At 41.9% G+C, this 16,382-nt stretch overlaps 2 protein-coding genes across 2 annotated transcripts; one reads left to right on the top strand and one right to left on the bottom strand.

Moving 5' to 3' along the window:
• Nucleotides 1–1,864: 1,864 nt before the first annotated feature.
• LOC115676873 (adenylyl-sulfate kinase 3-like) lies at nucleotides 1,865–5,867 on the top strand. The gene is made up of 7 exons (XM_030599895.2): nucleotides 1,865–2,287; nucleotides 2,456–2,578; nucleotides 4,170–4,319; nucleotides 4,411–4,529; nucleotides 4,656–4,740; nucleotides 4,954–5,000; nucleotides 5,192–5,867. Exons 1-7 carry the CDS (start codon nucleotides 2,059–2,061, stop codon nucleotides 5,288–5,290), a joined length of 852 nt encoding a protein of 283 aa, XP_030455755.1. The 5' UTR covers nucleotides 1,865–2,058; the 3' UTR covers nucleotides 5,291–5,867.
• On the bottom strand, nucleotides 5,730–11,460 carry LOC115676872 (uncharacterized). Its single transcript, XM_030599893.2, has 4 exons — nucleotides 11,117–11,460; nucleotides 6,810–6,957; nucleotides 6,281–6,351; nucleotides 5,730–6,157 (listed from the first exon to the last, which is right to left on the bottom strand). Exons 1-4 carry the CDS (start codon nucleotides 11,351–11,353, stop codon nucleotides 5,921–5,923), a joined length of 693 nt encoding a protein of 230 aa, XP_030455753.1. The 5' UTR covers nucleotides 11,354–11,460; the 3' UTR covers nucleotides 5,730–5,920.
• Nucleotides 11,461–16,382: the final 4,922 nt, after the last annotated feature.

The raw sequence follows: 16,382 nt of genomic DNA on the forward strand, positions 1-16,382 counted from the left end.
AAAAAAGTACATGTAGTCGGTTTGGTTCTCCTTTGCGATCGGGAATCGAACCATCCAGACATCAGTTTCACTTTTAAAAACTTAGAACTGGACCGGTTCCCGATTTGGACGGTCCGTTTGGTGTACTTCTATCAGCGACACACGACTTTGAAACCTCGAAGCAAGAACCGCTTAGCTAAACACAGCACCGCAATAGCACACGTGCTCGGTGTCTATTGGAATCAGAATAAGCTCTCATCGAAGAGAACAAGAGATGAGGAATTTTTAAGATGGTAATTCAGCACAAAAACCAATGGGGAATCACAAGCAAACGACGAAAAGCAAAAGGGGTTACCTACCGAAGACATGAACAACCGTCTAATTGCATGATCGAGGGAGAAGATGGCCACAAACGATCGTCATATCTGGTCCTCAATGATCTGCCGAATCTGCCATTGCCGTCTCCGAGCTCAGCCAAGAGCTCCTCCCAAAAGGCGGCATTCGATCACTCAACCTTCGGCGCCTACTTCCAAGATTCCTTTTGCCTAGGTCCAGCCCTGCCCACTGGACAACTCGAAGCTCCTCCGCTCCGTCGAGGACCTCCACGAGCACGAGTCGCTCCTTGAGCACAAGCTCGTGCGAGTGACGACGTCCCTTGTCTCGATACTCGAGGGCACGATCTGATCCAAGGCCGATAATATTGCCAAGTCGATGAAGCGGATCAAGGAACTCATAAGCGTCAAACGAGAGGTTCAGGCGCAAGTTGGAGGCGTGTGGAGCCAAGGTTGGAGGGAGAGAGAGGAGAGTCTTGACCGCTTGGGTTGGAAATGGGTTCTAAATCGAACCCATTTATTTGATCAGGCTTTGAAGTTTTAAATCTAAGGTAGGCTCTTCAAATTTGAAACGACCCATATATGATTCATTTATAAAATAAAAAAAAAGTCAGGTCGCACATGGATTTAAGATCCATTCTGATAGATTCGCTGCGTATCCAAAAAAAGACGGAGAGATGCATCTAGTCGCCGGTAGCGAAAACCTCGCCGGAGCCAATTCAATGCCCTTCCGCCGCCGAAGTTTGCGATCGATCTCAAAGAGTTTAGGTGAGTGATAATGAGAATTTCGAAGGTGATCAAGCCCGCTCAAATGTAAATGCGAAGACCTTTCTTCTATCATTAGTCACAACATCTAGGCACGTTTGGGACAGTCGCCATTAAAATGTAGGTCTTTAACTCTCAAGTTGCGGTCACGGATGAAGCCAAAGCAAAAAGGCGGGTCGATAAATAATCCGACCACCATTTTCGCTCCACCCAACTTTCTCCGCCCACGCGTGCAACACGACTCCTCTCCAAGAGCATTATACCTCAAAGAGGATAATGACACAAATAATTTCTGAAATTTGATCCAATATATAACGTAGTATCTGAATTTTTAATTTATTCAATAAAATTTCTGAACTTTACTTCAATATTCAATGCGGTTCCGAACTTTTAATTCATTCGATGTGGTCCTTGAAGGACGATATTGAACTTTTAATTTGTTCAATATGATTCATGAACTTTACTTCAATATTTAATGCGGTTCCGAACTTTTAATCCATTCAATGTGGTCCTTGAATGACAATATTGGAAGTTTTCAAATAGTTCAGGAACTAAATTGAACGTGTACCGAAAGTATAGGGACCATATCGAACAATTCAACTGTTCAGAGACGACATTACACATCGGGCTAAGTTTCGCGAACTACATAAATAAATTAAAAGTTCAAGGATCACGTTACATGTTGGGCCAAATTTCGGGGAACATTCGTGTCATTTCCCTAGTAGATATAATAAATACACTCGCATGCATTGGACAAAAGGCGATCTACGCAGAACGCACACGCGAAAAGCTGCAACTGTTACAAAACACAAATCCAACTTCTCTCTGCTCCGGCTTCAAAACCAGCCTCGCCCGCACTCACTGCTCGCCGCAATTCTGAGATGTTTGCTATCTCCAAAGATTGAGCCTTCGATCACAAAACCGTTCTCACGCGTGGCTTGTTGCTCTTCTTTCGTTCCTGCTATTTGAACCTTTCGAAAAGATGGGCGCCATTCCGGTAGCAAATTCGAAGATCCGTCGCCGTCTCATGGAGCCCGAATACCCGTCCTTGTCATCGCCGTCGTCGTCAAAGCTCGGTTTCGAGACTGTCCATCTTCGGAATAGAGGCGGCTCTTGGGGGTTACGCACGAATCATGGCCATCGGCTTAGCCTTTTGGCGCCAATTAAGGCGGCAGAGTATAAAGGAATCGCTTGCGCCGATGATCGAGGAGGTAAAACTTGTGAATTTTGATCGAGGAAAAGGTTTACTGTTCTTCGTGCGACCTTCTGCTTTCGGAATTGTTAATGTCTGCTCACAACTTAACGTTGATCTTGGTGCGGCATATATTTCCCACTTTATTAGTTTGTTTGAGCAATATTTTGACTGGCTTTCCGATCAGGCAATACAGTTGGAAACTCGACGAACATCACGTGGCACGACTGTCCGGTCGACAAACTTGCAAGGCAAGAACTACTCCAGCAGAAAGGTTGCGTGATATGGATCACCGGGCTCAGCGGTTCAGGTTCGCGACGATTTGTTCATCAAATAGTTTAACTGGGTGTATGATATTTCCTTCTCAGCTGACACCCACCCCACTTTGCAGTCACTTCTCTTGCTTACTAAAATAGAAGCAGCACTCTTTTTTCATCGTGGGTTCGCGGCAAAGTTCGCAAATCATCCCATTACTTGATACAGTCGTGCCGGATTCAACTTGCTTTGATAGTGCTGTACAACTCGATCGATCTATCTAATACTGCAAATAGGAACTTCCGTGGATCCCCATTACGTCCACACTGTCTCGTGAACCTAGGGGCAGAAAGTGAAGAAATAGTAAATGAAACGTCGAGCTTTTCAGTTCAGATCGCCAGCTTAGTTTTCCCCGTGGATTCGCTCGATTCCATTTGTTCTTTTGAGGGTAGAAGCTGACGTGCTTTTTTGTGCATTTATAATTTGTCACACCTTGTGTTCTCTTCCTAAGATCTTACATAAGAAGAAAGAAAAAGGACATCGTCTATGTTGGGAAAGGCCTTTCGACAGCAAGCAAGCTGATGCAGTGGCCAAGATCTCTGGTCTCTAGGAGTTGGACAAGTGCGTAACAACTACTGAAGAACTTGTTTTTTTAATCCTTGGAAGGGAATATCGCATGTTCGGATAAGTGTTTCAGATAGCGATCCAAATGATGCATCTAGACTCTCTAAGTGCCTCTATGTAGAGCTGAGAAGGGTTTTTCGCCCGGGCCTGGTTCGCAAAGTCCTGCAATTAGAGCAGAGCCGTCTTCATCTATAAGAAGTCGGGAAATTCCTAGGGTTAGCTTATCTCAGAAGCGACGAATTTCCTAAGGCAAGGCAGGCTTTTGTAGCTCAATTACCTCGAAACATTGCGAAAATGCATAGATCCTATATACTCTCATGAAGGATGATGTTGTGTGTAGTGGTAACGTAATCCTCTTGCCCTTGGCAATGTGGGGACTGTTAGCACCCCTCTTCTTTGCAACGTAGATAGACATAACGCGCAATCGTCTCGCACAGAATGGAACGAAGAAGGCGGGGATTTACCAGAAAAGGAATTTACATCAGAATGTCAAATTAATGTGCTTTTTCCCGTAGGACATAAACCCAGATGGAATGATCAAACCCTGGAACTTTAGACTGAATCTTACTTTCCGATATGCTTGTTCTTTAATTGAAACCAGCCCTCTGATTTTAGTTAGTCAACAAATGGGGGATCGGATCAAGTCAATGAATGAAGTAGCCCCTAAGTCCTAACACAGAGTTGGGCGTAACTCTATGGATGATCATGTTATAATGAGAAGGACCGGCAAGAAGTCTGGCAGGAAAGTCGTCCTTCTTAGCAACTTGGAGGTTCGATAATGGAACTGCCGGCGCCGCTCCATTTATGCGTGCTTCTAGTTACTTGAGGTGCAATCTTCAGATGAACAAGCGCTTAAAGCAAATTTAAGACGGCGTCCATTGGCTTGGGGGTGACCATTGTACATCAATGATATCAAATGGCTAGTTTGTTTGTTTCAGACACAAAGTCATGTTTTGGAGAAGCAAGACTACTTTGAGATTTTGTTGCAGCATACCTAATATTTTGCTTGGCCTCGATTATAGGAAAGAGCACCTTGGCATGCGCCTTAAGTCGTGGCCTGCATTCGAGAGGAAAGCTGACCTACATCCTTGACGGCGACAATGTGCGACATGGCCTAAATAGCGACCTTAGTTTTACTGCGAAAGATCGAGAAGAGAATATCCGGAGGATAGGTGAGAAATTTGCTGGTTCATCCTTTGGAATTATTTTTCAGGGAGGTAGTTAGTTGACCAACGGTGAGCTTTGTATCGTCGTGACTTCCAGGGGAGGTGGCTAAGCTCTTCGCAGATGCCCGGATCATATGCGTAGCCTGTTTAATCTCTCCTTACAGAAAGGACCGTGCCACGTGCCGTGCGCTTTTGCCTAAAGGAGGATTCATCGAGGTCACTCGTGACTCTGCGATTCCAATCTTAGCCCTCGTTTTAATTTCTGATATTCTTTTCAACTATATCATCCCCTGTTCCAAAAGAGGATGGATTTCCTGAAAAGCTTATCGTAATTTGCAACAGGTGTTTATGGATGTTCCGCTCCAAATTTGTGAGGCAAGAGACCCTAAGGGCCTTTACAAACTAGCAAGAGCTGGAAAGATCAAAGGTAAAGTTAAGACTTTAGGCTGCATTGCAGCTGTTGGCTGCTTTCTCCTTCATGTTTTGCTTGGTTTGTATGGGGTATCTCGGAATAATACTCCATCAGTCTACTTGCTTAGCCGGAATAACAAGATCCAAAGTTCTGTTTCTACGAACTGCGATTCCGGGTGCTGGCTCTGAGGTTAACCAGATTTAGCTCGTGAAACATTTAACTTTGCAGGTTTTACGGGCATAGATGATCCTTACGAACCCCCGCTGGATTGCGAGGTGCGTTCGTCCCTATCCAACTAGAAAACACCAATAAATATCAAGAATGTTATTCCTTTCAAATAGAACACTTGACCCACAAAATGAACCATCTTAAGGTTAAAAGCTCTCCTTTTGGATCTCAAGGTAGGCCATACAATTATCAGATGCAATTATCTGAAGATGGTTTAAAGCATGTCAATGTGTTGCAGATAGTGCTCCAACAGAAGGGATTGGACTGCAGCTCTCCTCATGACTTGGCTGAGAAAGTCATTCTGTACTTGGAAGAGAAAGGGTACCTAGAGGCCTGAAGCTCTAACCAATAATACATACATTGCAAAGGCAAAACAAATCACTTCCCATTTAAGACAAAAAGAAATGAAAAGGGCACCATTTCTGGGTTAGTGCCCCTGATTATGTATAAACAAAATGTAAGACATAATTGTAATAAGTTTCGATCAAATGAGCAACAAAGTTATTCGTTTTGAGTATGACATAGTTTACAGTAGTCGGATGCATCACATCCATGTCAGTCATTTAAAAGATGTGCGGTCTGCTAATTGGAAAATACTCCTTATAGCTTGGAAGAAAATCAGTTCCTTCAATTTCTGTTTCACTCGAGTGTTTTCAATCAACATTTGTATTTGCCCATGATCGGACAAACCACTCATTCATTTTCATGGTTTAGCTTTTTTGATGCCTTGGGTCTAACATGGTTATGGAATGAGCCATGAATTGAAGCTGCAAAGATTCGAAAGATGACATTTATTTGAAACATAAATGGAAATGTGAGCTTCAAGACAAGCAAATGTTCAGACAGCAGATGGCGCCGATAATCACCAGAACCAAACATGAAGGGAAAGGAAAAATAAACTGGAATGTGCAAAATGATGATACAAGCATTTGTGAGTGGATCAAAGAGTCATGCAACTGTGGAAGCGTCATACTTTATTAATTTGCCCTTGACGCTCAAGTTGCATTTCTTTAGCGATAGAACGTAGCCACCTCTCCCCTCTGATCCTCTTCAGTTCCGCAACCCTTTCTTCCTCCCTTTTCGCAGCTGCTTTTGCCGCCGCGTCTCTCGCTTCTAATCTCGCCAACGACTTCTGGCTTGCAGCTTTTGCTGCACCCATTACATCTAAGCCATCGACAACAACTGATTGGAGTTGCCTCTTGAACTGATAAAAAAAAAGACCCAAGTAGAAGTAAGCAAGTATCAATATAAGGAAAGTAGAAACCAAAGTCCGACCAATAATTTCACCAACCACTCCCCAGCTATGTCATCTGGGATAGCTACCAACCTTTTTTGATTTCTCAATGATCTCTTCTCCGGGTAGAATTCTCGGTTTCTTTTTTGGTCCTAGGGGTTCATCTGCTGACATTACCTAATTTTCAGTACACATACAAGCAGTGACATGGTACTTTGCAGCTTGACAAGCAAATAACACCAGAGTGTGTGATCAAATACCAAAATCAACCAATGCATTGAACATCATGTGAGAAGCAGCTTCATTGAGTTAAGATAGGTACCACCAAAGGTCACAAGGTAAAACAGCATTGCTCTTGTAACAATTATTTGAAGCTGAAAAATCAAGTCTTTGAAAATTAACTAGTCTCATTATTAGTAGCAATATATTGTTAGCATGATGGTAGAAATACATGGTCAGAATAACATTAATCTATCTGCTTGACTATGAGGAGCCAGTTGACAGAACCGCTCTCAGTGATGCATGATGCATCATTGACTGAATTTCAGTCTGTGTTTTACAACCAGAACAGAAGATACCCTCACTAAAAGGGGTTGGACATATATCAAATAGAAGTACTTACCAATTCGATCAAACATGATACCACGGGGTGCAGTTCTAAACAGTTGAATCCCACCTCCATCATCTTCCCTGTCACTATCTTGGATGTTAACTGGATTGCTCACAACTTCCAAGTTTCTCTCTACGATGTCATCCAGAAGCTTTTGTGCCTGTAGAGAAGATTATCTGCATCACAAACTGACAACTCAACAAGTTGAATCACACTTAACTAATGCACTGATTCTTAAAACAATTCATATTAATCAGTACAATGATGAACCCACCAAAATATACAATATATTACATATCCCTATGGAATTACGTCATAAATATCATCCACTATAGTCAATTTCTCAGGATGTTTTTTCTTGTGCTTATCAATGTTCACAGTTAGAAAGTAGCCTGCACCACTTTGGGTTCCTTTGAATTTCCAGAGACTTGGTGGTCAAATAAGTACGATTATTTCAAGATTCTGGTTGGGAGCAGCAAAATCAAAGGAGACTGCAGTGGATGGGATGGAACAAGTCAACCTTGCCACAAGGAGAAGGAGGAATGGGTTTCAAAGATTTGCAAGTCTTTAACAATACTTTGATGTTCAAGCTTGCCTGGAGGATAGAGCTACATGGTTTTAGGTCAAGTTGTTAAAGGGGCTTGTATTTTCCAAATGATTGATCTCTTTTATGCTGGAAAAGGAGGAAGATCATCATTGGGATGGCATAGCATACTAGAAGGAAGAAACTATCTTGATGAAAGGTGGCATGTAGAAGTGGGTAATAGTGAAAGAATATGGTGTATGGAACCATAAGCTGGTTCAAAATGGAGCGTTTACTGTTACATCTGCTAATATTACTTGAAGGAGAAGCCAAAAATGAGCTAAAGGAATCAACAGCAACCAAAGAGTAAAGAAAGCCATATGGAGAACTGACAGTCCAACAAAAGTGAGGACATTTCTAGTGTTATCGTGTGACTAGCACTTATGTGTATAACTTGGGCGCTTGGGATTGAAGATAAACAAAGAAAGAATTACTTCAGTGCCCAGATGAATTAAGGAATCCCTAGATATTTTCTCGTGAGAATTAAGGAATTCCTGATAAGAAGGACATGCAGGGAACAATCGCAAGGCCGAGTTGGCATAACTAGAAGGAAAGACGAAGGAGGAAATGCCAAAGCTAGAAAAAGAATTAAGGAAGTTTCAAGAAACCCAGCTGGAACTTTGCCAGTAAAAGACAAGCAATGCAGACAAATAAAGAAGAAAAGAAAGTAATGAGGAATGGATCCCACCAGCAAGCAATTAAATCAAAGTGATTGTGATCAAGCATTTGATGAATGCACAAAAGTGGTATCACTGGGTCTAATAGCAAGAAATTCCAGAGCTGAATTGATTGCCGGAGCTGGGAAAATTGTGTAGTCCACAAGTTCAGAGATGACAGAGGCACATGCTGTTCTTGAAGGAGTACAACTGGCTAAGGAGCAAGGATGTCACAGAGTCAATGTTAAGACTGATGCAGAAGCTGTACTTGATGACCTGGCAAGGGCTAGGAAAGATACAAACTGAATGACGAAACCGATGTTAATGAGATGGATGGCAGCAAGCTTAGTTTTTTCTGAAAAGAAAGGCAATGAATGCGCTAATTGGGTAGCAATGTATGTTATGAGGAAGAGGTGTCCTAGCAACTGGGTAGTACTACTGCCATATTCCCTTTTAGAACTTCTTCATGCAGATGCAAGAAAGGCAGTACCTCTATAAATTGATATAGTCTGTGTTTACTGAATTCTGGAGAAAGAAAGGGAGTTATCAGCCAAAAATAGAATTCACCGGCACCACATGACAGAAATTTGGGGAGCCATTAACAAGTACTATAGTGTCCCATGTACCTGTCTGTGCCTTTCAGCCACTAACTTAGATAACCACAAACCTTCAATCTGAATGCCATAATTCTGCTAGAGTTCCTATAATTATCCAGTTTCCCACCGGTGTGGAGCAGAGATTCAGGTAGTATCATATCAGTGTCAGTCATTAGTGTCATTTCATGGCGTTGCTTAAGGCATATCTTAAAAATGGCTGATTCAACTGTGCCAAGGAAAGTTTTCAGATAGTATTTATATCAGTTTTGAGGAGCTAGTTCGCTGTGAAACAGCCTTGCCAGTTCCTAAACCAAAATTACTGAACTCAAAGGTAGAACCCCAATTAGTAAGAACTCATAGCCTACTATAACAACGTTATATTTCATGTTTCCATGTAGGACAGTATGATGCAGTAAACGAGGTTCTAAAGACTGGAAGCAGCATCAGGACCAACAGATTGCATCAGCCAGATAACAGAGATAGAAGGTTAAATGGTAAGAAGGGAAGTCAAGAACATTCACAATAACAAGTCAACCTTGAATTATAGCCATAAATTTGCAACTTCACTTGGTACCTTTTTTCAGGTGAATGTTAATTATAAAATCAAGTTCAATTAAATATATCATGAATACCCTTGTTGGACTCAGCTACCTCCACTTTTATTTGAAAAAAAAAAGGTGTAGAGACCACCGAGCATCCTCCTTTAGTCCCAGCGAAATGATCAATCTGAAGCTTCCACTTCATGGTGAACAATTATCAGAACGATAAGGAAGGGCCAGCTAACAGAGTTGACAAGAAAAAACTAATTAATGATACAAGGATCACAGATTCAGAATGCTTTCCAAACACTAATGTTTGTGAATTTAGCAATTATAAAATTCCAATTATGCCAGCATCCTCAAAGTAAGTAAAAGCACAACCATCTTTTTGTAATTTGTATATAAACTTAATTTTTCATCACGTTTATCAGCAACTGATAAATCCCCTAATCTGGAAAATCAAACAAGTGCTAGTCAGACTAAAAAGTTTCTCTTACGTCAACACTTAGTTCCTAATATCCCAGTGTACACTATACCAAGGTTGTATAGCAGTATAAGGGGGAAATAGAGATACAATGAAACACACTGGACCAAGACAAATCTTGCAACAAGTCTCACAAACATCTAAGATTCATGTAGTATAGGGCTAATAAACTCCTGTAGTTGGTTACACTTTGTAGGCAAAGAATTAGCGACTTTTGCTATTGCCGTTTTGGTTGTCAAGTAGATAGATGAATTGAAAAGACTTACAATATAGTCATGTCATGTTCTTGGAGACGAGAGTCATCAGAACCAGAGATTTTTACACGGAACGATGTCAAATTATACTTGCAAAAGAGGGGCCTACATAACCGGAGCTATTTTTGCTGATCAATTTAACTTACTATCACAGGTGTTGCAATTTTTCTCTTTTTCAATCATATGTGTCGCAAATATTTACTCTCTTAACATCACAGTATCAATGACATTCTCCATCGAAAGGAGTCATGTTCTCCACACTCCTTAAATAATAGTACTTAATCATCTCCTGTGTGCAACTGGAAAAACTAAGAAAACAAGAAAATAGTTCCTGCATATACATTAGGTATATTCTGTTGGGCAACCAAGTACCATCTGCTGGAAGTAGAGAAAGTAATCTATTTGAATTTCATCCAATGCAATGAGCTCCACGAGAAAACCAAGAAGAGAGAGAGAGAGAGTTTGATAACCACTTTGGAGCAAGATTATGCTACCAGTTAATCAAAAACTGATGTAATCTACTTGAGGATAACTCCAAGTTTCAACAAGAATGCAACTTATCTCGTACCCTCTCTCTAGTTTCCATTTGGCATTTGCATTCCCAAGTTACCATTTCCTATTAAGATATAATATGAAAAGAAAATATTCATCACAAGCCTAAACTTGTGCTGCACAAAATCAATCTTTGAGATTGGTTTTTTCTTTTTTTATAGAAAAATGCTGCTCAATCAATCAGCAAAAGAAAACTTCAGAAAACATCATTCCCAGCATGAAGCTCTTCAAACTCTTGGTATAGTATCTTGGTTTCTTTAACTCCACTATCTCGAACCTCCGAGTGGCCCAGTTAGTTAAGGCGTTGGAAGATTTTTGGTGCAGGAATTCGTTCGAAACCCACCAACGTATAAACTCCTACACGAGCTAAAGGCACAACTTCATGGCTTTGCAAGATATTTCATAGAGATAGCTAGCGGGGTCTCCATGCCCGTGCCTGAGTTACAAAAGAAAACTCCACTAATCTCCTCCAAAAACCAAGATTCATCAGACAGAAACTGATATCTTCCCATTGTTCCACAAAGAAGACCAAAGTCGCATCGTCAAACCGTAAGAGAACAGCAGAATTCCTCTTCCACGTATCACTCACAATCAAAACTGACCGCCGAAACAGAGGAACACGAGAGGGAGGGCTACGCAGTACATACTTACAAACCTTGATTTGGTAGTGCTTTGGCAACTGGGGTCTGCATTTGGAATCTGGGTCTTCTTCAAGAACCGGTCCGGAGAGCTTACCATTGCTCCGCGAGGACGGCTTCGAGGTATCGCCGGCGAAATTCTTGGTCAAGAAAGGGTCGGCGGAGGCAACGGAATCGATGGCGGCTTTCCACTCGGCGTCTCCATCTTCTTCGCCACTGCTGCTGCTGCTGCTTTTTCTTCTCGCGTGGCCCATCCGAGTGGAGAGTTGCTCCTTCGCCTCGGCCGAAAATGCTTTGCTCGCTTCACTTGCGCACCATTGATGTGCAGGAGAGCTTTTGGGCTGTCGGGAATCACGCGACGCCTATCTAGAGGTGGCCACGGGCCGGTTTTGGCCCGGAACCGGACTGGAACCGGCCCGGTCAAACCCGGGCCCGCGGTTCGGAACCGGAACCGGCCCGTGGCATACGGTCCCGGTTCCGGTTCCAGAAAAATTTGAACCGGCCCGGAACCGCCGGTTCCGGGCCGGTTCTGCGAAAAAAAAAATAAAAAAAAAAAAAAAAAAGCTGCAGGCAGGCTGCAGCACAGCCTGCATTGCAGGCCATGCTGCAGCAGCAGCAGCCTGCAGCAGCCCGTTGCCAGGCAACGGCCAAACCAAACCCAAAAAAAAAAAAAAAAAAAAAAAAATTTATCCGCAGCAGGGCCTGCAGACGTGCAGGCCCTGCTGCGGGCTTGCACCTTGCGGCCCGTTGGGGCAACGGCTACGCCCCAACGGGCGTTTTTATAAAAAAAAAAAAAACACATAACCGTTGCAATTTTGCAACGGTTATGTTTTATTTTTTTTAATTCTAAATTTTCTTCTATTTTTTTCCTATAAATTCTCTCAAATTCTCACAATACACACACAATTCTCTCAAATTCTCTCCAATTCTCTTCTCTCAAGTCTCAAATTTTCTCAATACTCGAAATTCTCTCAAATTCTCTGAAATTCTCTCAATTTTCTCAATCCACGCAATTCTTTCTTAATTCTCCCAATTAATCCGCTCAATTCTCTCAATCCATTCGAAAAATGGCAAGTGGAAGTCGAGTGCCAACTGGCAAAGGTAAGAATATCGCGACGGAATCCCATCATTCTTTTGATCCTCGTGAATATGCATATTTTCAAGATGATGAAATCAACATTTTTCGCGATGTGGAGCGCGTCCCGACGTAAGAAAGTTTTCATCCTCCTGCTGAAATATCTACAACAAAGGAAGCGGAACGAGAATTTACGTCTGACATTTGGAATCACTTCACGAAAATGGAAAGGTTTGATATCGGTCAAAAAAGGTATGATATAAATATTGTGGAAAAATATATAAATATACAGGTGGACAAGGATATGGAACATTTAAACGACATCTTATGAGCAAACATCCAACCGAAACGGGAATCGATATCGGGCAACAACAAATTTTCGGGTACGTCAATCCTAACACTTCCCCTTTATTTTGTTTTAATGAAAAAACTTATAAGAAAGAATTAGGCAAATTTATTTCCGTTGAGCATTTAGCATTTAATTTTGGAGAAAGATTTGGTTTTAATGAATTTGTACAAAAAGCATGTGCTCCACAAGCAAAACGTGTTCCTAGAAATTCAATTAAACGAGTAATTAAAGATCTTTACAAAAATGGAAAAAATGATTTACAAAACTTTTTTATGCAATTTAATGGATGCGTGCATATAGGTAGTGATATTTGGAGTGATTATTGGCAAAATCATTCTTACATGGCCATAACATGTCATTGGATAGATGACGAGTGGACTATTCAAAAAAGAGTTATTGCATTTAGAGTTTTCGATGATCATCATATGGCAAATAATATTTATAGAATAATTAGGCAAGTTTTAGAAGAATATTATTTGCTTAACAAAATTTTTTCAATTGGTTTTGATAATGCCGCAGCAAATACCGCTTCAATTGCCGAGTTAGAAAATATTTGTAAACCCGCTTTTGGCGGAAAATTTTTTCACATTAGATGTGCTTGTCATGTTTTAAATTTATGTGTACAAGATGGTTTGAAAACTCTTGATATTTTTCTTCAACCAATAAAAACGGCGATTCAATTTTTATGGAAACATCCCAAAAAAATGAAAGAATGGGGTAAATTTTGTAGAGATAATGGCAAAAAGCCAAAAAGATTTCCAAGAGATGTTCCAACTCGTTGGAATTCTACTTTCCACTTGCTTAATGAATCTTTAGCATATAAAGATTTATTATGTGCATTCATTTCTAATAATATACCTCAGATTAATTTATACCCACAAGAGTGGCATATTTGCCAAAAAAATTTAGATCTTTTAAAGGTTTTTAATGATGCAACTTATACTTTATCTGGTGTTTATTATCCTACTACACATTTATTTTTAGTAGAGTGTACTAATATTGTCGGAACTTTTGATGAATATGAAAATGATGTTGAATTACAACATACTATAGTTGCAATGAAAATGAAATGGCTTCATTATTATAGTGAAATTCCCATGATTTATTTAGTTGCTTGTGTTTTTTATCCGCGTTGCAAATTGGATGGCTTAAATGATTTTTTGCGTGCGTATTATCAATGTTTACATTATGATGTGACAAATGTTACAACCATAGTACGTGAGGTTAAAAACGTAGTAATAGAATTATATAATGAATTTTATACTAAATATAATTTAGGTGATATTAGATCTTCTCAATCTACGGAGATACAAAATGACAATACAGGTAAAATTAGTAGAAGGTACCAACTTTTATTACATAAACAAAAAAAACAAAAGGGAGTAATAGGAAATATTTCTGAATGAGAGAGTTATCTAACCATTTTATTTGAGTTTACTGAAGCCGAAGGTGATACATATTTTTTTATTTTGGATTGGTGGAAGAGGCACGCAAGCCAATACCCAATCCTTTCTCTTATTGCAAAACAGATTTTTTCAACCCCTTGTTCCACAGTTGCGGTCGAACAAGCATTCAGTGCCGGAGGTAATATTTTGAACGAACATCGTTCAAGATTAGATCCAAAATCAGTGGAGATGCAAGCTTGTGTTGCTGATTGGACGAAGGCTCAATACCGGCAACAAGAGATAGATCGGAATAATGAATCCGAATTCTTTAACGACGGAGATACTACCGCTACCGGTACTGGAACGGGTAGTGACGATTGAGGGTAAAAGAACTATTGGAGTTGGCAAATATTTCGGGAACTCTTGTTTCTCATACCGGGTACGCCACGTGAGCTTAGGGAAACCGAAATATAATCCGACGATATGTGACCTCTGGTCCCCTGCGCACGGAATGCTTAGGTTTTGGGATAATTTTAGGGTATATATATTGTACTCCTTTTTTTTTAAGATCGTTGTAACAAATTGTAATGTGCTTAATGATAATTTATTAACTTGAAGCCCTCTCTTTCTCTCTTGTCTTTTTGTCCCCAAATTTGAGTACAATTTATATTTTAATCACAATTTATATTGAATAATGTTCTATCATAAGAATAGTATTTTTTTTATTTTTTTTTATTTTCATTTCTGTTTTTCCTTTTCTGTTTTTCTTCTTTTTCTTTTCCTTTTCCTTTTTTGTTTTTCCTTTTTCTCTTTTGTCTTTTTTCCTTGTTTCTGTTTTTTAAAATTATAATTTATATTTTAATTTTTTTTCTTCCTCCGCGGTCGGCCATGGCCGGGGCCGACGCGGAGGTCGCCGGCGTCAGGCGAGGGGGCCCTCGCCGGCGAGGCTCGGCCTCGCCTGCAACTGGCGTGGTGAGGCTCGACCTCACCAGCGTCGGGCGAGGCCGGCCTCGCCCAGCCCAGGCGAGGGCCGGCCTCGCCCGACGCGGGCGAGGTCGAGCCTCGCCTGAGGCCGGCGACCTCCGCGCCGGCCCCGGCTATGGCCGGCTGCGGAGGAAGAAAAAAAAAAGAAAAGAAAAAAAACAGAAAAAAAAAAATCGAAACCGGCCCGGAACCGGTCGGTTCCGGTTCACACTTGGCCACGGACCGGTCGGTTCCGAACCATGGCCACCTCTACGCCTATCGAATCTCTGGTGTGCTCATATGCATGGAAGTTCTAGACATGGCCACGGGCCGATTTTGGCCCGGAACCGGCGCGGGTCAAATCCGGGACCGGCCTGTTGACTGGGCCTGCGGTTCGGAACCGGAACCGGCCCGTGGCTACAGGCCCGGTTCCCCCGGTTCAGGGCCCGGTTCCAAAAAAAAAAACTGTTGCAGACCTAAAAGAAGAACCTCCTCCTCCTCCGCCGAAACAGTCGCTTCTTCTTCTTCTTCTGCTCGCAGTTGCAGCTCCACACCAGTCACCGAAGCCCCGCTCGCCAAAGCCGAGCACTCCCATGTTGCCGCCGCAGCCGCGAGATTGAACGCCTTCTAGAGTCCGTCGATGGCGAATCCGAGGAGGCCTTCGTACTTCGCGGCGGCCGGCCCGGCCATCAGCCTGGAGAGTGGGCGGGGCGGCGCCGCCGCACAGGCCTCGAGGCCCCCACATTCCCACCTCCACCCACGCCCACTTCCTCCAATCCTCCTCCAAATCCCTCCTTCCCCCCTCTCCCCTGCACCTCCTCCGGTCCTCCCCTTTTCTCCTCCGCCTGCCCCCCCGTCTTCCCAGATCTGACCCTCGCCGCCGTCGCCCCCGCCCATGGCCGCAGCCGCCGACACCGACGCCGACGCCCCCTCCTCCTCCCCCCTCGCTACCCTGCCCCTCCTCCCCCCTCGAACCTGAACCGGCCGGAACCGGAACCGACCCGGAACCGCCTGTTCATACATGGCCATGAACCGGAACTGCCGGTTCTGAACCAGAACCGACGGTTCCTGAACCGTGGCCATGTCTGCATGGAACTGATATGAGTCCTAAAAAAAAACACTAGTTTTCATGTAGACATATATTAATTCAAAGATTGAGTTTTGTTTTTGAAAGATTATGTCGAAAAAGTTACACATATTATTTACTTCTTTTAATTGGGTGACCTTTTTCACGTTGATCAATGGAAGATATTGAGAAAAGTTAGGGAAATATCATAACGTATCTCGAGAATGATTTACATTCATAAAAAACTCTAAACTTGTACATTTAAGATAAATTTACTTCAAACAATTTTTTTTTACCATAAAAAATCTCAAATTGATATACCTATGATAAATTTACCCTTCAATAATTTCCGTTAAATTTTACAGTCAAATTACTATATTTGATGATACGTGGCAGTCGACGGTATACCAGTTTAGGGTTTTACGATCTCATAATATTAATTTAA

The sequence above is a fragment of the Syzygium oleosum genome, unplaced genomic scaffold (assembly GCF_021117445.2).
Source record: "Syzygium oleosum isolate NSW1041296 unplaced genomic scaffold, Sole_v2.1 Sole_v2.35, whole genome shotgun sequence".
In the NCBI taxonomy this organism is placed as follows: Eukaryota; Viridiplantae; Streptophyta; class Magnoliopsida; order Myrtales; family Myrtaceae; genus Syzygium; species Syzygium oleosum.

Excerpts from the sequence above, each read along its gene's own strand:
- LOC115676873 (XM_030599895.2), top strand. The coding sequence starts at position 2,059 with ATGGGCGCCATTCCGGTAGCAAATTCGAAGATCCGTCGCCGTCTCATG. Across the intron at positions 4,320-4,410 it reads AGAGAATATCCGGAGGATAG|GGGAGGTGGCTAAGCTCTTC; the intron begins GTGAGAAATTTG and ends CGTGACTTCCAG. Across the intron at positions 4,741-4,953 it reads AAGAGCTGGAAAGATCAAAG|GTTTTACGGGCATAGATGAT; the intron begins GTAAAGTTAAGA and ends TTAACTTTGCAG.
- LOC115676872 (XM_030599893.2), bottom strand. The coding sequence starts at position 11,353 with ATGGGCCACGCGAGAAGAAAAAGCAGCAGCAGCAGCAGTGGCGAAGAA. Across the intron at positions 6,352-6,809 it reads TATCATGTTTGATCGAATTG|ATGAACCCCTAGGACCAAAA; the intron begins GTAAGTACTTCT and ends TAATGTCAGCAG. Across the intron at positions 6,158-6,280 it reads TCATTGAGAAATCAAAAAAG|TTCAAGAGGCAACTCCAATC; the intron begins GTTGGTAGCTAT and ends TTTTTTTATCAG.